Source organism: Podarcis tiliguerta (genome assembly GCF_965153285.1).
Source record: "Podarcis tiliguerta genome assembly, chromosome: 8".
NCBI classification, from domain to species: domain Eukaryota; kingdom Metazoa; phylum Chordata; class Lepidosauria; order Squamata; family Lacertidae; genus Podarcis; species Podarcis tiliguerta.
Genome location: NC_139541.1, coordinates 53,583,487 through 53,608,938, shown reverse-complemented (window position 1 = coordinate 53,608,938; position 25,452 = coordinate 53,583,487). Strand labels below are relative to the sequence as shown.

The 25,452-nt window shown below is 49.5% G+C and overlaps 1 protein-coding gene across 7 annotated transcripts; it reads right to left on the bottom strand.

The window, feature by feature from the left end:
• Positions 1–73: 73 nt before the first annotated feature.
• Positions 74–25,401, bottom strand: INPP5B (inositol polyphosphate-5-phosphatase B; the record flags this gene model as incomplete). 7 transcript variants are annotated; one of them, XM_083452840.1, is made up of 22 exons in its annotated part: positions 74–582; positions 943–1,054; positions 1,176–1,303; positions 2,100–2,184; positions 2,529–2,645; positions 2,985–3,220; positions 4,206–4,368; positions 5,020–5,130; positions 5,715–5,850; positions 7,186–7,295; positions 7,813–7,924; positions 8,908–9,095; positions 9,970–10,086; positions 10,809–10,923; positions 11,643–11,744; positions 12,247–12,417; positions 13,626–13,728; positions 22,998–23,114; positions 23,873–23,902; positions 24,384–24,481; positions 24,843–24,913; positions 25,027–25,359. In XM_083452840.1, the coding sequence occupies 22 exons, from the start codon at positions 25,357–25,359 to the stop codon at positions 458–460; spliced, it is 2,880 nt and encodes a 959-aa protein (XP_083308966.1). In that variant the 3' UTR covers positions 74–457. The 7 variants fall into 7 exon arrangements, with proteins under 7 accessions (XP_083308966.1, XP_083308967.1, XP_083308968.1 ...); XM_083452841.1 differs by having other exon boundaries at positions 24,812–24,913; positions 25,027–25,248; XM_083452842.1 differs by having other exon boundaries at positions 24,803–24,913; positions 25,027–25,244.
• Between the last annotated feature and the right edge of the window lie 51 nt (positions 25,402–25,452).

Here is a 25,452-nt window from a genome sequence, read left to right as displayed (position 1 = left end):
AAAGGCGCCCTTCAGGTGTTGCTGCTGCCAAGCCAGACACCTCCTTGGATTAAAAATGAGAGCAAGCAGCATGGACGTTAATAAGTTAAAATGTTTAATTATATTTATGTTACATTCTTTGCTTATAAAAGTAGCTGATTTAGGTTATCAAAGATTAAGCATTAAGGCAATGGCAGATAAAGGAGGACATTGTTTTGTCACAAAACATGACATACCACAGTCAAGATCCAGTGTGCAGACCGACTGCTGGTTTAATATAAAAACTCAATGTGCTTTATAGTGCTGCTAACACAGTAGCAGCTGCTTCTTCCCACCTGACCTGTGCTCCAGAATTTAAAAGTATGTACATGTCTTTACATTTTTTTAAAAAAAACACAATTACTGCAAAATCTAATTTTCTGAATATACAAAACTATTTTTTACACAAGCCCTGCCTATAGTTACTAGTCCTCGGCCTTCACAGTGTGATCTCTTCCCGCAAGAGGAACTGCTGGATGAATTGCTGAGCTTTCCGCTTCTCGGCAATGTCTGGCTTGGTGTGACCAGGAGGGGGACGGAGCAGTAGCCCCCCAAATATGCTACCTGCACAGGAAACATGATAAAAAAATCCATTAGTGTTTGCATACATAAGTGGCATCTGAGTTCCATGTAAGGAGCTATCAAGGGGGATGACTGCCCTTCTCAAGGCCCACCGCACCAGCTGATGGTTTTTTGGCACAGTGTCCCGAATAATTAAATGCACAGGAGTTGAGATGCCAACTCACTACCTCCACTTGGCTCAACCTATGTTTTGAAACAAGCTGCTCTAGGGCATAGTTAAATGAGCTGCATTCCTGTCAGGTGTGTGACATGCCAAAACATTTAAATCAAATAGGTCACGACCCCGTTTATCCCAGTTCACTCATCCTAGGATCATCCACCAAAGCCAGGATCAGTTCTTACCAAGAATATTCACATCCAAGTGGTTTTTCACAGAGTGCTGCAGTAGTTCCCGCAGAAATGCTATCAGATAACTGAAGACGTTTTTATGACACTTGGGCAGTGTGGAAACCACCTGGGAACAGCAGAGAAGGAAGCTGTCTCACGCATGCAAACACACTTCCCCCACCAAGGGACCAGGCAGCCTCTTGGCATTCCATGTCTCCCATTTTGGCAGCCGGCCTCTACTGGCTCACCTGATTGCTCAGCACATGGCTGTCAGCAGCCTCCAAGCACTTGTCGTACAGCGTGTAGCAGATGACCGGCTCAGGGAGACTCTCCAAGAAGAGCAGCAAAGCTTCCGCCACCGAGTGGTTGCTGCCATCTGGCCAGTGATGTTTAAGGAACAGGCAGTCGCCAAGATGAGGCCAGTGCCAGCTGCAATGCTGAGACACTGGGAAAGCCCACTCATCCATAAGGAGGCCCCAGCGTAGGGGGCCTCACAACCACAGAGGCAGTAAAAAAATGCAAGATGACAACTAGCTGCAATAAGGGGGAGAAATGTTTGCCTCATCTGGCACAGAAACCCAGTTCATAGGTAGCTGGGATGGGGATCAGGTTAGCTGAACTGCTAAGGGAGGGAGGGGGTAAACATGCACAGTCATACCTTGGGTTGAAGTAGCTTCAGGTTGAGCGTTTTCAGGTTACACTCCGCGGCGACCCGGAAGTAACGGAACGCATTACTTCCAGGTTTTGCCGCTCGCGCAGACACTCAAAATGACATCACCTGGAAGCGGCGAATCGCGACCCGTGCACACGGAGACACACGTTGCGTTCGCTTCAGGATGCGAACGGGGCTCTGGAACGGATCCCGTTCACATCCAGAGGTACCACTGTACTTTGCAGAGAGAATCAGCAGACTCCACAAGGGAATGCAGTACAATTGCCTCTTATGCAGGGGTTACGTTCCAGAAACACTAGAAGGCTTTCCCAGCATGGCAAGAGCATTTAAGCCCTCTGCCTTGCTTGCATTTAACTTGTAGAATTTCAACCAGCCTGCCTTCAACCGCATATGGTTGAAATCGTGCATAATATGCAGTTGTACTGTACTGAATTACAAGGGGTGGGAGAGAGAAAGATAATGCCAGTCCCGCTTTCAAACACACTTCCTCCAAGGATACTGAGCGTATCCATCATCCCTGTGTCCAGGCAATCACGGATCTGTTCAAACTCGACCCTCAGGCCTGGCTGCTGGAAGAGGTCCTCCTGCAAACGTGAGCAGCCACAGTAAAAGGCAAAGAAGGCAAAAAAAAGATCAGTTTCACTTTGCTAGATCTGCTGGAAGTGCCTTCCTGTCGAGCTGCACCCATGAATACAATCACACATCCCAAGGGCACAATGAACCCAATGCAGCCAAACCCCAGGGCACAAACAGTGTAGAAGCCCCCTTGTTAGTTAGCAAGCACCATAGATACTGTTCATTCCCCAGCATTTAATGAGCACTCCTGCCCCTGCTGGGCTTTGCCAAAGCTAAGCTCCTATCCTTCCCTCTTCCCATAACAAGGCCAAGCACACAAAAGGAAGTTCAGGTCCAGCGGCATCCTCCTAACCTGCTGGCAAGCATTGCGGTACAGGTGGTCAACCATCATCCACAACTCCTTAGGAATGTCCAAGGGCTTCTCGGGCCAGGAGGCATCATCATCACTTGACCACAATGGCAGCAGAACCTGGAAGGGAGCAACAGGGTTGGAGAAAGGCCATAATCCCAGTGGTAGAGCACCTGCTCTATATGCAGAAGACTCCAAAGCTCAATTCCCAATGGCATCTCCAGGTAGGACAGGGAATGCCCCCCTGCCTGAAGAGCCATAGCTAGTCAGTGTGAACAGTCCTGGATTGGAAGGACTGTGTAGTCTAAGGCAGCATCCTCTGCAAAGCAGCATTGCACATGAAGCAGAGTTGGATGGTCCCCCAAGAGTCACCTAGTCTGCAATCCTCCTCCCAAGCCAACTCCCCCAAAATGTCTTTGGGATGAAGGGCAGCAGACTTGGTTGGCCATAAGAACTCACTAGCTTCCTGATGGCCTCTGGTGACATCTCTTGGATGGGCTCCCTCATGTGGCACAGAGTCTGCAGGGGGCACCCGAAGCAGCTGGGCAGGTAGTTCCCTGACACGGGCAAGAAGTAATCTTTGCCCCGGTCGAGGTGCAGCACCAGGATGTCTTCCAGCTGGTCCTCTCCAGAGTTCAAGCGTGTTGCTGTTGACTTGTTCACAAACAGTTCCAACTCGACCGTCACCTCGGCATCTTCAGGGAGAAGGAAGATGGACAGTTTGACAACACTGAGCCTCAAAGCATCTCACAACCACATGTAGTTTGTGGGGTGGGGAGAAAGAGGAGGAAAGATGGATCCCTACAAGGAAGGTCTCTGATGGAAGATGAGCAAGCTCTTGCTGAAAGAAACATTCCGGAGCAAACCCACAAAATGCTCACCCAGCCCCACTGTCAACACACACCACGATCCACAGCGTCAAAGGCCTCAAAGGATAAACAGAGCTAGTGTGGTGCAGTGGTTAGAACGCTGGACTAGGACTTGGGAGAGACCAAGGTTTGAATCTCCACTTGGCCACCAAGTTTACCCGGCAACCTTGGGCCAATCAGCCCAACCTACCTCACAGGGTTGTTGCTGTGGGGATTAAATGAGGAAGGGGAGAAAACCATGTACACCACTCTAGAGCTCCTTGGAGAAAAAGGCAGGGTATAAATGCAAATACCAGTAAATAAATGCAAACTGAGGGGCCTGGAGCTGCTCACTTGACAACATCTCCAAGAAAAGGGGAGGGGTGGCTGCTTTGTGAGTGCAAAGACTGTAGGCAGAAGACTGTCTGGGTCCCTGGATAAGGCACTGACAGAGTGCTCATGGATACCCAGAGCCCTCCCTGCCCTGACAGCTGGTGAAATGCAGAAGGTACTTCGTGTCGCAATAAATCTGTCTTTAAATTTTTGCTGGACTTCTGCTGTTCTTGCTACAAACATGGCTGTTCTCCAGATCAATGAAGTGATATTTTAATTTGTGAGCAACTGTGGCTATTGGAGCTCTGAACCAGATTTGTCTGAAGCTTGCATCAAACTGAGCATATTTGGAGGGCCTTGGATGGATCAGGTGCACACAGCCACAGGATGCTGAATCAGGTTGGGCTGGTCAAGAGCAATCTGTGGCTGTCACCCGGGGGGAGGATCAGGCAGGAAGAGTGGTAAAGCCCCATGAAAAGACAGAGAGCTCCCAGCTCACCAGGTAAAAGGAAGCCCTTGTTGGGCTTTGCCATCAGCCATGGCTTGCAGTAGGCTTCTTCATCCAGCTTGTTGATGAACTCAAACTGGCAAGGAACGGGCCCATTGTGGATGGTGAAGGACGCCATCTGGAGCTGCATGTACTTCACATCCTTGAAGAGGAACTGTGGGTGGGGAAAGAACCACAAACACGGAGGAGAAGGGTGGGAAGGGAAAGGGGAGTTGTGCATATGTAGCCTGGAGAAGAGACTGAGAGGGGATAAGAAAGCCATCTTCAAATAACTGAAGAACTGTCTCCATGGAAGATGGAGCAAGCTTGTTTTCTCCTGCTCCAGAGGGGAGGACCTGAACCAATGGAAGGGACAAGGGGCAAGGAAGGGGATTCCAATTAAAGGTTAGGAAGAACTTTCTGAGGGTAAGAGCCATTCGGTAGTGCAACAAAGTCCCTCGGAAGGTGGTGCACTCTCCTTCATTGGGGGGTTTCCAACAGAGGTCAGACAGACAGCTGTCAGGGATTCTGTAGCTGTGATTCCTGCATGCCAGAGGTTGGACCCTAAATTACCCTTGAGGTCCCTTCAAACTCTACAATTCTATGAACCAAGGGCTTGACCCCCAAAAGCTCCACTGAACATCCAGGTCCCAGCGGCAAGCTTGGGAAAGAGGTCCGCTGGGAGGCTCGTTATATGGAATGCCACAAGCTTGCTGTGCCCCATACGTGGTCTTGAGCCAGCAGGCCCAGTGGGGCTGTATCTCCAGAAGCAAGCCTCTTGATCCTGCCCACTGGCCAGGGCAGCAGCAGCAGCAGCAGATCCTACCTCCCTCTTGGAGAGGGTGACCGACGGGATGCTGGCGTTCTCCATCTTGTCCAAGGAGCGCACGATGTCTTCGAAGGATTTGCGGTACAGCTCCTTGTCCACCACCTTCACCTGAATGGAACATGCAGCAGCAGAAGGGTCACTGGGGGGAGAGACAGAGGGGAGGAGGTTTCCCCTCCGAGGAGTCCTCAGCATCACCTGCTATATTAACTAAGCACCCAACACGCAAGCTGCAGAGGAAGCTGGCTGTCAAACGCATCCCATGGGGCACACCCCCAAAGTGATCAAGGGTCCTGCAATCCCACTCCTCTGGCTTACACCAGCCATAATCCTTGTTCCAGCCCTTTCACCCCTGGACTGTATAAACTCAGCGGATAAGGAGAGATGTCACCATGTGGTAGGTGCACAGGAAAGACCTATAGAAAGGAGGCCCAAGATTTTATTTTCTTTTTTGCAAGGGAGGGGGTGAAGGTGGAAGATGCAGCATTTCCTTGTGCAGCACAGTCTCTGGCCAGCTTCAGAGCTAGCCAAGGTTGCTGGGATTCTGGGTTGGACTGGATGACCCTTGGAGTGCCCTTCCAACTCTATGATTCTGTAGAAGAGAAGGAGAGGGTGGCAAAATGGAGGGAGCCAGAGTGACGGGAGCCCTCCCCAGGCTCTCACACCAGCCGGGCTTGAAGGAGGCGGATGCCTACCCCAATGTCAAAGATGGCACTGACTGGCTTGTGGTCGCTGCCCCTCAAGGCCATGTGGCTTCGGTAGCTCAGCTGAGAGATATTCTTCCCTCTCCACAGGATCCGGTCACACCAGGCTGGCGTGCGGCATTTCTCACTGCATGGGAGGCAAAGCAAGGAGGAGAACGGTCATTTCAGCTGTTTTCAACCCAAGAACAAAGCCTTGCCATCTTCTGAGATGTAGGAGTCACTGGCAGCCCACAGTTGAAGTCTGCAGGGACGGTTTCTAGAGATGTCCTAGGAATGGTGGTCCGCATTGCCCCATTAGCTTCCCCATACTCCACATGGATGTTCCTGTTCTATTAATTCACCTGCTCTGGAGAGTGAGTGGACCGGCCCCAGGCTTAAGAGCCACATGGGATGAACCTGGAAAGAGAACAGTGCACCCCGCTGGAAACCTCCCAAAAGGGAAATATGTAACTGCCAAATAAAATTACAATGCTTCTGTAAACTATATCAGGAGAGGTTAGCTTCCTAAGTCCAGGGACATTATTGTTGTAGTTTAATTTATTACCCACCCCTTCACTCCAAGATCTCAGTGCGGACTGCAACAATTTAAAATACTACATTAAAAACTTTTTTAAAAAACAACAACTTAGTTTAAAAATACAACCACAAAAAATAACATCTCATAAAAACAACAGTAACATGTAATAAAAAGTAACCAAAAGTTCATAGTTGCTTATTTTTAGATCTGCAGTCTTTCTGCAATAGAAATCTCCAAGGCCTCTTTCTAAACAGAGATTATTTTTCCCACGTCGTGAGATGAATCCAGTAAAATACACCCTTTCATGCCATTTTAAACTACAGTGGTACCTTGGGTTAAGAACTTAATTCGTTCTGGAGGTCTGTTCTTAACCTGAAACTGTTCTTAACCTGAAGTACCACTTTAGCTAATGGGGCCTCCAGCTGCCGTCGCGCCGCTGGAGCACGATTTCTGTTCTCATCCTGAAGCAAAGTTCTTAACCCGAGGTACTATTTCTGGGTTAGCGGAGTCTGTAACCTGAAGCGTCTGTAACCCGAGGTACCACTGTACTAACCAAAAGTGGCAGCTTTCAAAATGGTGGGAAGGGCTGCCACATCCCCTTCCTGGCATTAAGCCAAGGGGAACATTTTGCTTGTGCTTTCTCCAGTTTGTAAGCCCTCTGAGGTGGGGCCATCACTAGCTTGTGTATTTCAGGGTTTTTTTCTCCAAAGCAGCATTCTAAGAGCTGCTAACTGGATGTTAAAAAACAAAAAACAAAACATAAGTTCACAGGTTAAAATGGCTTTGCATGCATGTTTTTTTTGGTCTGGTCTTGTGCAGATGCTACAGAGAAACATCTGCACAAGAGAAGCCTCTGGGCTGGACCATCACCACTTCCCTGTTAGAGATGGTGACATGCAAAGAACAGAGCACCCAAAATGGCTGTGACGCTCCTGACAAGCCTACCTGGTGTCCCAGTCATCAGACCCAGTGTTGTATTTGTACGTTGGCTGGAAGGAAATCTCTCCCTCCAGGAAGCCTTCAAAGACCGCCTTGGCCTCCATCTGCTTTTTCAGCTGAGAAGGAAAGAGAGCAGAGAGGTGAAACTGAGCAGCAAAGCATCTTTCGAACCCAAGCCTCCCTCGGGACTGTCCACGCCTCCCTTCCTGCTTTCTTGCGGCAAATCCTGCCTCCTGATGCAGGCCAACCACATCCATTAGAACTCCTGACTTACTAGAGCAAAATAGTTGATTGGTTATGCTACATGTCTTAAGGCTCCTTTGGAACTCACCAGGACTGTTTTCAGTCTTGATGGAATAACAGTCCAGTTGTGTTTTGTTAAATTTGCTGACAGATTTCTCAAAAATTGAATGGAAACATTTATTCAAAGGAGAAGTAAAGGGACTCTTGTAGCTGAAAGATTCCCCAGCCGTTCCTAGCCACTTTCTGGAACCAGCTGCAGCAACAGAGTAGCATTCCCCAACACCTGCCCTGGCCCCATGAATACTGCAAGAGCTCTGCACTCTCTCTTTGGAAGGTTGACCCTTGTTGGAAGGCAGATCTCGCCTGCCTACTGAAAGCTCCCTCACATACTTGGTCATGCTGATAAAGGGTGGCGAAATCGTGGGCCTCCACCAGCTTCTTCACCCGCTCCACGTCCTGCTCCTCCAGCCTGTAGTTCAAGTCTCCCAGCCACAAGACCACACTGCAAGGGAGGCGCTGGTGTAAGGAAATGGCTCCAGCACCCTTGAGGCTCTTCACAGCTCCTATTCCCAGCCACGTAACCCCAAGATGCACAGTGTCAACCCAGCAAATGAAGAGATGTTCCCAGCTCCTTGCCCACCCACAACCTTCCTAGTTCCTCCTCCTAACTTGGAAGCAAATCAGTGATCGCCAGAAGGTCTGGGAAACAGATGATCCTTCACACAAGTCCTAGACTTGAAGCCACCTCGCATAGCTAGAAGGTGGAAGACAGGCAGCAGACTACAGTGCTGGCAAAGAGAGCTGCTTTGTAGCCCTCCAGTTGGATTCCAAATCCCACTAGTACAGCCAAGGCCAGGCATGATGGGAACTGTAGTCCAGAGGACTCCCATCACTGGCAAACTGTCTTGGCTGATGAAATAAGCAGAACAACCAAACTACACAGCAGATAACATGCAACTGTCTCCTGGGGGAGGCTTTTTCCAAAAGCAAATGAAAAGCAACTATAGAAGTCTATGAGCACAAGAAGGGAGGGCTGCTGTTGCTGAATCCCTTTCCTCCCAGCTGTTTCTCCATCCAAAACGCCCTCCTTCATGGGAGAAAGAGACCGTGCAAGATGGGGTGGGGTTGTACTTTGAAAGGGAAAATGGCAGGAAGGAATGGGGTTAAGCAGCCACTCCCTAAACTGCTTTTCATTTTTAAAAAAGAAAGAAATGGTAGGTAATAGAATCAAATTTACGTGAAGCCAAACAAATATTAAAAATGAGGGAAATGGGGTGAGGTGGGGGGGTGAAGAGAAGAGACAAGGTCCTGAGGAGACATACCATAAGAAGACAACAGAAAACACAGTTCAGATGGGTGGGGTATAAATAATAAAATTATTATTATTCCCAAACCCATAAAGCCAAGTTTCCATATTTGCTCCACAACTTCACAGAAGAGGCTGGATCCTTTCCCACTTGCTTCCCTCCCCCTGCCCCCACTTACTCGTGCTTGCCAATGGTGAGGGGTGGGAGGCCTGGCTCTGGCGGGCAGAACTGCATGCGTCCACAGATATCACGGAAGTCCTGGTTCCGGCGCTCATACTCCTCGGTGTGGGCTGCCAGGTGGGCGTTCACGAAGCAGACGGTGGTGTTGTGGAACCGGAAGCGGATGGCCACTCCCCCCTTGTTGCCCTTCATTCGCAGCAGAAGCAGAAGCAGCAGAGGAGGAGCCGGGAGAGAGAGAGAAGGTGGCGACTCTGTTCCCTGCCTGCTATGGAAGGAGCAGGCAGAACAGACTCCAAAGCAACCAGCCAAGACCTCTCTGAAGCAAGCAGGAAGGTGCAAAGAGAGGGCCTAAGAAGCAGGGGGTGGTTAACCTTTTGGGGGCCAAGGGGCTAAAGCAAAACTATGTAATGGTGGGCATGGCCAAGTTTTCATTAAAGGAGAAATTTTGGTGACTCACAAAAACTTTTGGGCATCACAGAATCATTGCAGAGGACCCACAGGAGCAGATAGTGCAGAGTCAGGGTGGTTACACTGTCAGACTAGGATCAGGGAGAAACCAGGGTTTGAATCCCCATTCAGCCACGAATTCTATTGGGTGACTTTGGGCCAGTCACTGCCTCTCAGCCTAGCCTACCTCACAGGGCTGTTGTGAAGATAAAATGCAAAGGAGAAGTGTGCGCACCACACTGAACTCTTTGCAGAAGAATGGTATATAAATGCAATAATAGTAACAATTTTTTAAGACTTTTTTAAAAGTTTGGTAAATAGTGGAGGTGGGGTTGAGTTGGGACCCCTCAAAACCTTTCGAGGGTCCAGATGCAGCCCATGTTCTGCAGGGGAGCCTGGCACCCAAGCCAAACAAAGCCCAGAGGCCCCCTCATGTCCATCTCCTGCAAGAGTAGATGAGATGCTGGTATCATCAGCAGCCTCATCACACCCCAGAAAGGATGAGGGGGCACCACCCTGCAAGGCTCTCACAGAGAGAGGTCTGGGTAGCCCCAGAATGGCAACAGCAGACTCTCCCCTGCCCACCCCCAGTTTGAGGGTGATGAATACTCACCATCCTCCCCATGATGCCCGTGCCAACGGTCTCGGCCTCCACCTCAGAAACATGTACAGCTAGCTCAGTCCTGACGTAGAGCAGCATCAGGATCCCAACAAGCCGGATAAGCTTTACCTGCATGTTAACCAGGGAAACAAATACACAAAGGCTATAGAATAATAGTTCTGTAGAGAAATGACCTCTTGGGGCCATTTAGTTCACACCCCTGAAATGCAGGAATCACAGCTCAGCAATCCCCAACAGATGGCCATCCAACTTCTGCTTAAAAACCTCCAATGAAGGAGACTCCACCACCTTACTATCAAAGTCCTTCCTAATGTTTAGTCGAAACCTCCTTTGTTGTCATTTGAGTCCACTGGTTCGTGTCCTACCCCCTGGAGCAGCAGAAAACAAGTTTTCTCCATGTGACAGCCCTCCAGATATTTGAAGATGGCTCTTATATCACCTCCCAGTCTCCTCTTCTCCTGGTTAAACATCCTCAACTGTTCCTCATCAGGCTTGTTTTCCATGCCCTTTATTGGTTGCCCTCTGCTAACGTGACAGCTTGCCAATATGCCAGGTGTGACCTCACTGGCTGCTGTCCTGGAAGGAAAATGGAATTACGTCCCCCCCCCCTTGCAGAAGGCCCCTTTTTGCCTTCCTCATGACCTGAGGACTTGAAGAAGGCATGAGCCTCTTTTACAGTCCTTCACAGGAAAGCAGAGTCCCCTTGTCCCCAACCCCTGCCATTAACCTCTTCTGCAGAACATCCCGCCCCCAAACACACACACACAGAGGGCTGCATGAAGGGGCAGAGGAGCCTCACTGGCACTTCTCAGCAGCTGAAGCCAGCTTACCTTGGCATACTTGGCCTCCGGGTGAAGGCTCTCGGTCACAGCTTTGAACCATTCCTCTTCTTTTGGCGTGTCGTTGAAGAAAAAGGCCTCTTTGCTCAGGTCAAGCTCCTGGAAGCTGCATTCAAGAGAGCAAACCATGAGCTAGGGGCATACCCTCCCTCCATGGAGAAGAACCCAAGAAGGACCTGCTGGATCAAGTCAATGGCCCATAGAGTCCAGCATCCTCTTTTCACAGCGGCCAACCAGATGCCCTCATGGAAAGTCCTCAAGCAGGAATAGAGCACAAGAACAGCACTTTCTCCTCCTGCGGTTTCCAGCAAATGATATTCAGAAGCACTGCTGCGTCCAACTCTGGAGGCAGAGCCTAGCCATTGTAAGCTAATAGCCATCGGTAACCCTCCATGAATTTGTCCAATCCTCTTTTAAAGCAGTCTAGGTTGGTGGCCAACACTGCCTCCTGTGGCTGCGAGGCACTGCAGGAGCAAGAGACCTCCTCTACCTAGTGAAGCAGAAAGATGAAGGGTCAATTAAACCAGACGGCATCCAAGTGTTCAAGTGCTCTCACACGTGTATCCAAGTGGGCAATGCTCATCAAGAGGAGGAGGAGGAGGAGGACTAGGGCAGGAGGGGATGGCAGGTGCAAATCCCTCCCACCCAGCTCACCGGGTGACCTGAGACTGAGTCACTGCCTCTCAGGCTCGCCTACCTCGCATGGCTGATGTACAGACAGAATGAGGAGGGGATGGCCCATGCATGTTACTTTCGCTCCTTGGAGGAAATAAGAGGTGGACGAGAAACATAACAATAAATGGATAAGAAGCACCTCACACGTACCCCACACAATAAATGTCTGGGGGCTCAGCATCGTGGCTCAGCCAGGGCTGGAGAGTCTCCTTGGGCGACTGGCCGTTCACGTTGTATGTGCCCACGAAAAACCTGCCAGGAAACACACAAAATCTTGCTCCGGATCTTGCCAACCACCTCTGCCCCACCAGCACAGGAGGAGGAGGAGGAACCCCATTGCCATTTCTACACCCAGGCCCACCCACCCAAGTGAGAGCCAGCATAGCGCAATGATTAAAGTGTTGGTCTAGTACCTGGGAAACCAGGGTTTGAATCCCCTCTCAGCTATGAAACCGAGACCTTGGGGGCCAGTCACTGCTTCTCATCAAACCCTACCCCACAAGGTCATCGTGGGGATTAAATGAGGAAGGGGAGAAACACGCACCTATGCCACCTTGAGCTCACCGAAGAAAAAGGTGGAGTATGAATGCAATAAATAAATAAATTTAGTAGGCAAATAGCCAAGGGGCTTGTGCATTTATGGTGGAAAAGGCTCAGCATCATTCAAGGAGTCCCCCTAGGGGAAGCGTGGAGCTGCCTTTGCCACACACACACACACACATACACGGCATTGCTCTCTCAGAATCACCCTTACTTGAAGCCCTGGAGGTATGTGTACTCGTCCTCCTTCTGCAGGAGCTGAGACTTGATGATGGTGTCTCTCAGCCCAAAGGTCTGCATGGACAAGCCCCGCATCTCCTCTGACACCAGCACACTGGAGGACCGGACCATCTCGCTGGTGATGTCATTCTTGGGCTTGTTGGGCCTGGAAATGAGAGGAAAGGGCAGAGGGAGGGAGGGAGATTGGGGAGGGGGGCAGGGGTTGGTTTATTTCAGGTGTTGTTGCTATCGGCAGAAAGCAAAGAGGAGCCAGGAGCCCCACGCTGGCACAAGGAGGGCCAGAGTGGGGCTGCAACACTAGCCCACATGCCTCCTCCTCACTGCCTTGAGTCAGTGCCAGGAGGGAAAGCCCACTTTGTTCTAGACTTACGAGGATTGCATCCTCAAGACAGGACCACTGCCCCCCTTACAGGTCTGCAAGAGGACAGGTGAGGACTGCCCCCCCCCCATTAGATACAGGGTCTTATCTGGCACTTTGGAGTGGCCCAACTGTGGGCCCAATCCAATTTGGGAGCCTTGCACAAGCACACGGTAGGGATTGTCCTTTGCTTCCAAATTGCTATAGTACTTGTCAGGCAGGTTACTCTTTAAAACAGTGGTTCCCAAAGTGGTGCCCTCTGTGGGGCTGTGGGATTCCCTGCGTAGGGGTTACTAAGAGGCGGGGGGGGGAGGAGTGCTGCAGGTGCAAATGACTATCAGACTTAGAAAAGTTGGTAACACTAGATCAAGTTCATTCATTTTGTTGAACCAATTAGTTCTACAGTGGTACCTCGGGTTAAGTATTTAATTCGTTCCGGAGGTCCGTTCTTAAACTGAAACTGTTCTTAATCTGAAGCACCATTTTAGCTAATGGGGCCTCCTGCTGCTGCCGCGCTGCCAGAGCATGATTTCTGTTCTCATCCTGAAGCAAAGTTCTTAACCCGAGGTAATATTTCTGGGTCAGCAGAGCCTGTAACTTGAAGCGTATGTAACCTGAAGCGTATGTAACCCGAGGTACCACTGTAATTGGATTATGAATAAATATGCAATTGTTACTGTGTGCTATTATTATGTTATTATCTTCCTTAGTGAGTCATGCAAACCACTATTCTGAATAATGCCTTTTATAGAACCAAGGGGCCAGTGGCCAGATAAGGTTTGGGAACCACTGCTATAAAGTGAGAGGGAAGGGATAGTAAAATAAATTTCAGGGAGGTTCTGCTCCTGTTTACTTTGGGAAGTCTGCCTGAGAAAAAGACACTCTCTGAACTGCAATCCAAGCCGTCAACCCCAGAAGCAAAAGGCACAGAGGCACTCTGACCCCATTACGTTACATATTTCCAAGGCTGGCTGTGGCTGTCATGTTCAACTTACTTGGGGACGGCGGCAGCAGGACTGGCACCACTTGTGCTGTCCATCTGGTTCATAGCTGGTGGCTGTTTCCCTTTCTGCTTTGGGTCCTCATTCCCAGCAACTCCTAGAAGCGAAGGGAAGCCCATGAAAGCTGTCTGTCTCTGACCAGTGCCTGGGAAATCTCAGCCTGCCCAAGGCTGACTCTCAGAGGAGGAGGAGGCTCCTCCTTATCTCGGCTACACCATTCCTTGGGGTGGGGGAAAGGGCAGGCTGCCAGAATGCTGCGCTCCTCACAGTTGGTCTCAGGGATGGCCAAGCGGAAAAAGATGAACATAGCAAGATGGAGAACTTGGGAGGAAAGCGAGCAAGCTGCCTTTTAGCACAGATCAGAGCCACAGGCCACAATGAGAGCAGAAGCAGCGAGTCCTGTGGGCTAGGGAAGAGGATCCAGCATAGTCAATGGCAGCCTCCCAGATCCAAATTCCCACTCCTGCCTTCTCCAATGGATTAATGTTCTGGTCCTACACAAAAGCCACCTTTTCTCTGCCACCCCTTACTTGTCTGAAAAGCAGGCAGCAGGACAATCACGTGCCCCAGAGGAACAACAATGTCTGGTTTTTTAGACTACTTAATTACAAGTGGTCTTTGACTTCACCTGCAAAAGCACACCCCTCCATCAATCCCTGAGACAGACAGATGCCAACGGTGTTATTAGCAGATTATCCGAATGCCAACGGTGTTATTAGCAGTTTTTCACATTATGTTTCTTCCAGGCCAGAAGTAGAGTATTAAAATCACGGGGTGCAGGCAAAGCTGCCCATTTTGCAACCCTCTCTGCACCAGATAAGCCTGCCTGAGCAAAGCCAGAAACATCTAAAGTGATTCAGCAGCATGGAGCGGGGGAGGTTGAGTCCACAAATAGCACACGGACACACCAATCACTCACAATCTCTTACATTCCTAGATACTGAGCTTTTGATGGTGCTGTATTTTTGTTTTAAGTCACATTTCAAAGCTCAAGGAACCAATGGATCTACATACTGGGGAGGGGGGGGTCTTCCAGGGTACTGAAAAAGAAGTGCAACCACAGTCACAATTTAGCAAACCTTCAAACTTCAGAAGTTTGAATATTTGAAACTGAGTTCTGATTAATGCTTTAGGAACCCTGAACTTTTTTAAACAGCAGGTTAAGCTCCCTCCTAAAGCCCAGCATCCCAGTGTCCAAAATGAGGAATACTGTCTGTAAAGAATTTTCTTTCAGTAGACTACGGGTCAAGTGTTTGTGAGTAAGCTCCACTTTCAACATCTCTATATTCTTTTGGCTGAAACGGAAACATCCGCTCCTGTTGGTAATCCACTTTCTGCAGGATGACGAAAGGAAGAGGCACTGGGGTGGAGGGAGAGAAACCAGCCGAACTTCTCTGAGGCCAGAAGCAACCCAACCGCTGCTGCCCTTGCAGACAAGTCCAGGCCAGGCAAGAGCATCGGGTGGGGTGGGGGACTGCACCACCCCCACCCACCAGGAAAGCCTGAAGCCTGACGTGCCTGGGACTGGGGAAAAGAGCCTTGAAATTGCAACATTGCAAAGAGCTTCCTGCCTCCACATGGAGCATCGCCAGACAGCAGGTGGGGGCTGCTCCGGCAGAGAAGGAAAGTGTTGGGGGGGGGCCTTAGCCCTGGAGCCCACCGCGCCCAGAGAGCATTTTCCCCGTTTTCCCCGCAGGCGGAATGGGCTCCCAGCCAGGAACCAGCAGGTGCTGCTGCTGCTGCTGCTGCAGGAGCAACCAGGGACCCGAGGCGGACAGGCGGCTCACTGCCGCCAAAGGATTTCCTGCCGCCGGGCCAACGGATCTCTCACGACTCCTCCCTCCAGAGGAGCCCGGCTCTCTCCATCCCTCCAGGCAGGGCAAAAGCCGCTTTGGGTGTGTGGAAAATGCAGCCAAAGTACAAGGGCGAAATCCTCCTCCTCCTCCTGAGTAGTTGCCTGCGCGGAAGAAGCGCCAGCCGAGGAAAAGGCGGGTAGCCCGGAGCAGCAGGAAGAGGGCGCGCCTCGGGGCTGCCCCCGCCCAGCCAGCACCTGCGGGGCTGGCCTAGGGCTGAGGCGCGCGTCGGGGAAGGGGCCCAGCATCTTCCTTCCCTTAACCAGGCTCTAGTATGGTGCCGCCTCTCCAGGCTATGCAAGTGGTGGCGGCCCTGCTTCCCTCACAACGGCCCTGCGAGGTAGGGCACAGTCTGGAGAACCCCCCGCTCCAGGGAGCTTCCCGCCAGTAGGCTAGCCAGCCGGCCGGCCGTCCACCTCAGGCAACGGCGGGTCTTCTCTTCCTCCCGAGTCACGATCAAGCGCCTAGTCCTCAGCGCGCGCCTCTTCCTACCTGCGCGCCGCAGCCAAGAAGCGCACATCGCCCGGTCTGAATCCCAGGAGCGGCTGCCCACCAGGCCACACCCTTCGCTCGGCTCAGCCAATCACAGGGGGGTTCGCCTCCAGAAACGCCCCCGCCCGAGGGTGGAGCGGATCCAGATCAGCCCAGCAGAGCTCAGCAGCGCCCCCACAGGAGGAATGGCAAGATGCGGACTCCCTCGCCTCGCGCTGCCGCGGCTAAAAATGCCTTGATTCAATCGTTGATGGTCATGATCATCACAATGAGCATTGCAAGCGGACCGGCTCCCTCATGCTTTGGGAAGCTCCGTGTGCGCTGACGACCCGCCATACATAATACTGGTCGTGCCAGCAGCTCTACTCACGCGTCTGTCCCGCTGGCGGAACATTAAGGGGTGAGGGAAGAAAGGCTAAAAGAGTCCGATCAAGTGCGCTTGAGCTTCACCGCAGTTGGGAGTGAGAAGGCTAAGGGTTTGGGGTAAGTAGGGGTGGGGGAGAGAGATTGATGGATGTGGGAGAGGAAAGTGGCAGCCCCTTGTACTTCTGGGCAGGACAGGGGGAAGTCACTCATGGCATAAGTTCAAGGTTAAGTTCCATGGGTTATTATTAGGATATAAGACCCTTATCAGGGACGCGGGTGGCGCTGTGGGTAAAAGCCTCAGCGTCTAGGACTTGCCGATTGAAAGGTCGGCGGTTCGAATCCCCACAGCGGGGTGCGCTCCCGTTGTTCGGTCCCAGCGCCTGCCAACCGAGCAGTTTGAAAGCACTCTCGGGTGCAAGTAGATAAATAGGGACCGCTTACTAGCGGGAAGGTAAACGGCGTTCCGTGTGCGGCTCTGGCTCGCCAGAGCAGCGATGTCACGCTGGCCACGTGACCCGGAAGTGTCTCCGGACAGCGCTGGCCCTCGGCTTCTTTGAGTGAGATGGGCGCACAACCCTAGAGTCTGTCAAGACTGGCCCATACGGGCAGGGGTACCTTTACCTTTACTTTAAGACCCTTATCACCTTGGGACCAGTTTACCTATGAGATTGCCTTACCTCCTGTTCACCCAGTCAACTGCTCCAATCTGCAGAACTGGCACTATTACAGATGCCTCATAATAATAACCGTTCCACATTTGTTAGAATTCAGTATTTTAGTGTGGCAGCGCCTACACTCTGGAACTCGCTGCCTATGGATATCAGGCAGGCGCCTTCACCCTACTATTTTCAGCACCTGCTAAAAACATTTCTGTTTAGACTATCCTACCCGGATATTTATGAAGCTGATGTGAATTTGAATCTGTTTTTGTTTATAGTTATTTTTACTTCTATTAAGTCTTAAATTATTGTTGTTAATGCTTCCTATTTATAATATTATCCTGGGTTGTTGTTGTTTTTTGTAAACCACTTTTAGGTTGTTTGCAATCAAGCAGTGTGTAAATTTTATGAAATTAATAAATATGGTGTGAAAAGTATAGAGTGCACAAAGGTTTTGAAAACCACATCTTTAGAGGACCGCTGAATGAGGTTTGGAATAGGTATAAAAACCTTTTAGAATTCAAAACACCATACTGGTTATCACCATTGGAAATTATGAGTGTAAGAAAGGTCAATATGTCAGGGAATTGGATTACATATGAGAATCTGATGGTGAAAGAAGGTAATAAATGGAAATTAAAACCATATGAAGAAGTTAAGAAAAATGTATATGATTGGTTGCATTACCACCAGATAAATGCGATGTTTAAAAAGACATTGTTGGAGAGAGGTTTCCAAGAAAAGCAATCGAGGTTTCAGCAAGAGATTCTGAATAATGATGTTAAAGTTCTGTCAAAAATGTATAAATTATTGCTTGAGTGGCATACGAAAGAGGAGGAAGTGAAATCGGTTATGATTCAGTGGGCCAAAGATTTTGGATATAATATTCAATTCGATCAATGGATAAAATTGTGGGAGGAGGGAATGAAATTCACTGCATGTACTACAATAAAAGAAAACGTAATGAAAATGATGTATAGATGGTACGTAACACCAGTGAAACTTGGTAAGATGTATAAAATTTGTAACAAATGTTGGAAATGTAAAGAAAAAGAGGGAACATTTTATCACATGTGGTGGGAATGTAAAAAAGCGAAATGCTTTTGGGAAATGATTTATAATGAGATGAAGAAAATGTTGAAATATACATTTATTAAGAAACCAGAAGCATTTCTACTTGGGATAGTAGGGAACGAAATCAGTAAGAAAGATGTGAAATTGTTTAGATATGCAGTGACAGCAGCAAGAATTTTGATGGCCCAGAAATGGAAGCAGGAAGAAATGCCGACCAAGGAAGAATGGAGAATGAAATTGACGGAGTATGCAGAGATGGACAAATTGACTGGAAAAATAAGGAACCAACGCGATCAGAGATTTTCCGAGGACTGGAGTAAATTTACAGAATATATCAAAACTGAATGTGAGGAGCAACTAACGCTTGTTGGCTTTCAAGAAGCTTTGTGAAAAAGACTGATAGAAATGTTGTTTAAAAGAAAGGTTAAGATTAAGAGATATAATGTGCAATATAAATGTAAGAAATGTGAGACGTAGTGAGATTATGGAGAATTTTCAGATAGGCTGATGGAAGTCAAAAAGATGTTTATGTCAAAACAAATGTTAAATTTGGAAAAAATGTTTATTGGAAAGTGAATAAAAATTATTTTTTTAAAAAAGAAATTAATAAATTAGGTAGGAGGAGGACCCCACTAATGGAAGGAGGGAGGTAGAATGATCCACTGTGCTGCACTGAGATATATTTCGGAGGCTCTCTTTCTGGTTAGTCTTTCCATTCAACTACAACAGCACATAGGCAGAGTTTGGATTCTTCCTTCTTGTTGTCTTAACTGTCTGCTGCTGTCTTGTTGCCATCCTGCCCTAGAGTGACACAGGAGAGGGGCTTTCAAGTCTAGTGGAGGCCCCATTGCACTAGCAAGCAAGCACCGGATCTGTCCCACCATGACAAATGCATCTTGCTCACTTGCTCTCTCCAGGTCATCCTCTCACAGGCAGAGGATTTAATTGTTTATTTTATATTCTGACTTATACTCCCAATGCAGGACCCATGGCAGCTCACAGCATAAATTAAAACATATATGGTATAACCAAGCACAAACAATACAGACATTAAAAACTAACCCTATTACAAACAGCACTGAAACTACTTAAAACCATTTAAAACCACACAAACACACACATACACCACCGCTCAGAAACCCTACCACAACAGAGATGGTGGAATGAACTTATATGACTTTAGTTGAAATATGATAAGGATTTAAGATTTTAGGATTTAAGGGTTTAAGATTTAAGGTTTTTTTTATTATTATTAGATTGAAGTATAGATAAATTTTTAGATTTTGATGGGAAGATAAGGTTAAAATAGATTAAGATAATTAAAAGATAGTAAGTAGTGAAAGATGGAAAGGATTTGCTGACTTAATTATTAACTGGAATACAAAAAAGGGAGGTGGGTGGAGGTCGAGGAAATAAGTCATTGAAGGATAGAGATGTGAAAAAAGGATGTGTTTTTAAATGTTTGTGTTTTTTCTCTGGTTGGGTGGAGATATTGTTTTCTTTTTTTTGCTTTTTGATGTATTTTTTAATTTTTTCCTATATATATATATATATATATTTGCTTTCGTAGATTTTCACGGGTACAGGAATGCAGGTTTTGGTGTCCTCGGGTGTCTTCCCGTGTAAAAGTTGGGGTGTCTAGGCGACGTTTCGACGAGGTCTCACTCGTCATCTTCAGGCTGGTGCTTTCGGCTTCTTGTTACTGGAACAGAGCAGGATCTCAGTGTTTGAGTTCCTATAAATACTGTTGAGGAGGTGTGGTGTATAGCCTCCAATGTTCTGGGCAGAGAGGAGGTTCCCAGGCTAGTGTGCCTTTTCTTCTTTTGTTCCTTAATTACTTGAGGGATATCTTGAGTGATTTCTTGAGTGATTTCCTGAATCCTACTTAGGTGGGTCATTAGGTGTGGATTAGTTGCTAAAGCCTTCGTGTCTTGAACTCTTGAACTTTGTGAAGAGTTTTTCTGAGAAGATGGCTGTACTGCACTTGGTTGTGCTCTGGCTTGGCTTCGTGTATAGGGGCGAGCTGTGGTTTTGTGGCCTGTGCCAGCCAGATCTGTGTAGGGATTGCAGGGGGGTGCAGCATCCGGAGGTGCCACCCTGGTTTGGCTACTGGATGGTGTCTGTAATTTATCTGTGGAGAGGGTCTGGGTTTGGGTCTGGTGTGGTTGATTGGTGATGGCGTTCTGTGTGCCTCTGGATCTGGTGTCAGATTTTGTGGGGAGGGCTAATTTCCAGATGTCTGGCAAGCGGGATGTGTCGTCACGCTTGTTCATGTTGTGAGGGTGTTTCTCTATCTCGATGGCTTCCATGATTATTCTCTTGTGGTGATGTTCCATGTTAAAGAGCAATTTGGAATCTGCAAAATTAATTTCGTGTCCTGTTTCTTTCATGTGTTGGAAAAGAGAGGAAGTTTTTTCTTCTTTTTTGACGGCATTCTTGTGTTCTGCGATCCGTGCATTTATTCGTCTGTTTGTTTGTCCAATGTACGTGGCTGGGCAGACTTTGCAGGGTATTTCATAGACCCCTTGGTTTTCCAACTGAATTTTATCCTTGGGGTTTCTGAGGATATTGGCTATTTTTTGGTTGGTGCAAAAGGCTGTTTTGATATTGTGTTTATGGAGGATTTTGCTAATTTTATCTGTAGTGCCCTTGATATAAGGAAGGAGGGCTATGCCATTGTTTTCTTCTGTGTCTTGGTTTTTGGGGGGTGTTTCTTTTTGGATTAGCTTCGTAACCCTGTTTTGCTGGTATCCATTGGCAATTAACACATTTGAGAGATTCTGTAACTCAGTTGTCAAGTGGTCTTCGTCAGCCAGGCGTTTGGTTCTGGAGATGAGAGTCTTGGCTACGGAGTTTATTTGTGCAGGGTGGTGGTGTGATTGTGCATGTAAGTAGCGGTTGGTGTGTGTTTTTTTCCGGTAGATAGTGTGTCCTAGGGAGCCATCAGGTTTTTTGTAGATTAGGACGTCAAGGAAGGGAAGTTGGTTGTTGGCTTCTATTTCCATAGTGAATTGTATTTTGGGGTGTAGGCTGTTGAGATGTGTGAGGAAGCTATCCAGTTTTTCCTTCCCGTGTGGCCAAATTACAAAGGTGTCGTCAACATATCTGAGCCAAAGTTTGGGTTTGTGTTCTGACTTGTCTAAAGCATTGGTTTCAAAGTGTTCCATGTACAGGTTAGCGATGACCGGTGAGAGGGGTGATCCCATAGGTGCTCCTTCTATCTGTTTGTATCTTTGTCCATTGTGGATGAAGTACGTGTTGGTTAGGCAGTGGTTGGTCAGGTCCAAGATGTATTCGGGGGGATTGTATTTGTTTTGAATGGCTGTCAAGGCTTCATTAATGGGCACTTGTGTGAAGAGAGATACAACATCGAAGCTCACAAGTAGGTCATTGGGTTGTAGGTTTTGCTTCTTTATTGTTTCTATGAACAATAAAGAACATGAACAAGCGTGACGACACATCCCGCTTGCCAGACATCTGGAAATTAGCCCTCCCCACAAAATCTGACACCAGATCCAGAGGCACACAGAACGCCATCACCAATCAACCACACCAGACCCAAACCCAGACCCTCTCCACAGATAAATTACAGACACCATCCAGTAGCCAAACCAGGGTGGCACCTCCGGATGCTGCACCCCCCTGCAATCCCTACACAGATCTGGCTGGCACAGGCCACAAAACCACAGCTCGCCCCTATACACGAAGCCAAGCCAGAGCACAACCAAGTGCAGTACAGCCATCTTCTCAGAAAAACTCTTCACAAAGTTCAAGAGTTCAAGACACGAAGGCTTTAGCAACTAATCCACACCTAATGACCCACCTAAGTAGGATTCAGGAAATCACTCAAGAAATCACTCAAGATATCCCTCAAGTAATTAAGGAACAAAAGAAGAAAAGGCACACTAGCCTGGGAACCTCCTCTCTGCCCAGAACATTGGAGGCTATACACCACACCTCCTCAACAGTATTTATAGGAACTCAAACACTGAGATCCTGCTCTGTTCCAGTAACAAGAAGCCGAAAGCACCAGCCTGAAGATGACGAGTGAGACCTCGTCGAAACGTCGCCTAGACACCCCAACTTTTACACGGGAAGACACCCGAGGACACCAAAACCTGCATATATATATATATATATATAATGTGTTTTTTCTCTTTTTTTCTTTTTCTTCTGTAACTATAAAACTTTTAATAAATATCATTTAAAAAAAACAAACAGAAACCCTACCACAACAGCCAGTTAGTGGCCTAAGGCTTGTCAAAACAAAAAAGTTTTTGACTGCTGGCTAAAGGAAAGCTAGCCTCTTGTGGAAGGGAGTTCCACCATCTGGGAGCAACCATTAAGAAGGCCTTCTCTCATGTCCTCACCAAGCATGCCTGTGAAAGTAGTGAGACTGAGAGAAAGGCCTTCCTAGAAGATCTCAAAGCCCAGGCAGGCTAATTTGGGGAGATTCAGTCCTTCAGATAGCCTGGACCCAAGCCATATAGGGTTTTATGGTCACAACCAGCATTTTGAACTGCAAACAACCAAGCAGCCTTGTAACAACAGTGGAGCCGTTGTAACAAGGAGGATCCAAGCAACGCCCTTGCCAGCAGCAGGGACCAAGATACTTCCAGCTGTTCCTCAGTGGGTTGTAAGACTACTTGCACAACATGTAACCTCTAACCTTGCCAAGCTCTGTGACCAAGGGAATCTCAGGGCTTGGAAGCCCAAACCATATTTCTTATCATGAAATGCAGCACTGGAACGCATCAGTGTAGTACGGTATATGGTGGTTTGAAGCCTTTTAAAGAATTGGTCACTGTGGCAAGCTCCCATACAAGCCTCAGGACTTCAACACTGACCCCCACTCCAGTCCTTTGCAAAATCAAATGTAGCCCAAACTTTGAGGCCCTCCCATCAGCAACAGAGTCTCGTACCTGCTGGGCTGCAGCGCTTCCTGACCTCTGTCAAGAAAGTCTGTGTCTGGGAACCAAAAGGCAGCTGCACTAGCAAGTTGGCGTCGCTTGAGATTATCTGGACAGTGACATCAGAGCCTATAGGAGAAGGAGAGAGGAGAGCAGCATAAACAACTTTGTGGGCTGACCTTGGGAGAAGCATTTCTGGAGAATAAGCTGCAGGAGCTCTCCTATTGCTGTCCCACCACGCAGCAGCATGGACAAACCTGGGCACAGCTAAAGCTACCCAGAAGCCAATGGCTGCATCATTTTCGTTCCCCATAAGCGACCATGGAAATATCTGTATTGAAGGGGACCATGCACACTTATAAAATGAACAATATACATATGGACGCAGCAGTGGGGATCAGTGGCAGCACCTTCAGGCAAAGCTCCACATGTGTGCCTAGTACACAAAAACAAGGCAAGTTTTAATCTTTCAAAAAGCAATATTCCAGCCCACATGGGTTACAGAGATTGGCTCTGAAGTGTGTGGTTGGTGAAGTTTCAGAATTCAGAGAGGGTGGGGCAGGAGGAAGGCAGGAGGCGGGAAGGGAGAGAGAAATTAAATAAGAAACAAAGACTTAGTGGAAGCAGAAGGAAGCAAGCAGAGGAGCTTATCTCAGTGGGAACTGGCTGGCTTGGGCCTGTGTGTTGCCCAGTCAGTGAATGCTGTAGCATTTCCCAGGTACAACAGTTTGGTTATTTGTGTAGTGTGGAGAACAATCCATGGCCCCGTTGGTGCTGCTCCCAGCTCTGCTTGCCAGGGCGTGAGTGAAGCAATACCAGAAAAGAGGGGCAGGCACCATCACACTTCTGGGGAATCATTGTTTACAAGAACCACAGCAAATGCTTACCTACAATGTGCAGGTCATTCTCCCCGGCGACTGTCAAAGGAGAAATTATTATTTTTATTATTTTAGTTATTTATCTGTATCCTGTCTTCTTCCTAGCCCAGGACTCAAGGTGGCTCACACAAATTAAAGCAACACATATAAAATACAGAAAGCTAAAAACATACAAAAGATAGTTTAAAAGCTGCCTGGCAGGTGGTTGGTGGAAATGCCACCAAAGGGGTCCCCCTAAGCTCCCCCCATAAGGCCTGGTCACTGATTATTTATTATCTGGGACGGGGGTCTGTCAAGGGACAGAAACACAGGTGACAACGTTCCCCAAAGAGTGCATCCACTACATGGCTCTTTGGGGGATCATTCATCCTGGATTCCTCCTACTCAAGTGGGTCAACGGGAATCATTTCAAGAGCCCCGACTCGCGGGGATGGGGGTGGGGGGAGGAGGCAGCGGAGCCTTCCCTGCAGAGGAATGTGGCAACGAAGTCAATAAGCCAGAAAGGAGAGCTAGCCCTCACCTTCTTCCACGGCAAAGCCTTCCTGCAGGAGCAGGACCTTCTCCAGGCGCACGTCCTCGGCGGTGATGGCCATGCGCCGGTGGCTGTACAGGCAGATCCTGCGGAGACAGAGCCGGGAGATCCCGCGCCCTCCCCATCAGAGACCAGGATCGTGGCCCCAGCACCTCGCCCACCACGTCTCAGCACCCCGGAGATGCTGCTGTCCCAAGCCCGCTCCTCCCTCCGCAGCCCACTTCCCCCGGCCCCCTCCTGGGATGCCCAGCGCCCCCTTCCGCTCGCTCCCGGGAACCTGCTCCTCTCCGGGGCCGCGCGAGACGGAGGAGCCGGGAAAGGAGGAGCAGCAGCAGCAGCCGCACGGAGGGGCGGGGAGGAAGGAAGAGACCCGCCTCCTCCATTCCACGCCCGGCTCCTGCCCTCACCTGTCTCACCTGTCCCACCTGCCGGGCGCGGCGGACTTACATGGCTTTGCCGTGGCTCTCCACCAGGCCCAGCAGCCGGCTCTCCCCACCAGCCAGGAGCCCCTGCACCGCCTGCAGCCGGAGGTCAAGGAAGGGGCCGGAAAGTGCCGGAGTGGCGAGCGACAACCGCCCCACACTGCCCGCCCTCCCACTGGGTCCTTCCCGGGGCGGCCCCCAAAGGATACGACCAGGCAGGTCTCCCCCGCCGAGAGCGATTCCTGGATGGGCACCGACTGATCCATCCTGCGCGGACGGCGGAGCAGGCGGCACTCCCCGCTGCTGCTGCAGGAGGGAGAGGGTCGCCCGGACCCGGCCGGCAGCCCCCGCCGCAACCGGGGAGCGTCAGGAACCGAGCCGAGGAGGAAGCGGCGGCGCTGGAGCCTGCAGGCCTCTTTCCTTGAGCACGGCGGGGCGGGGGGAGAAGACGGGTCCCGCCTCCGGCCTGGCCGCGGCTGCCTTGGCGGCTCCGGCCTCCCGGGCGGGTGCAGGAAGGCGAGAGGAGGAGGCCGCCAACGCATGGGCGCTCCCAGGCCCCGACGAGGCTCGGGAAGGGCGGCTCCGGGCTCCTGCCACCGGCCTCCCCCCCCCCCCCCACGGAGCGGCTACTGGCT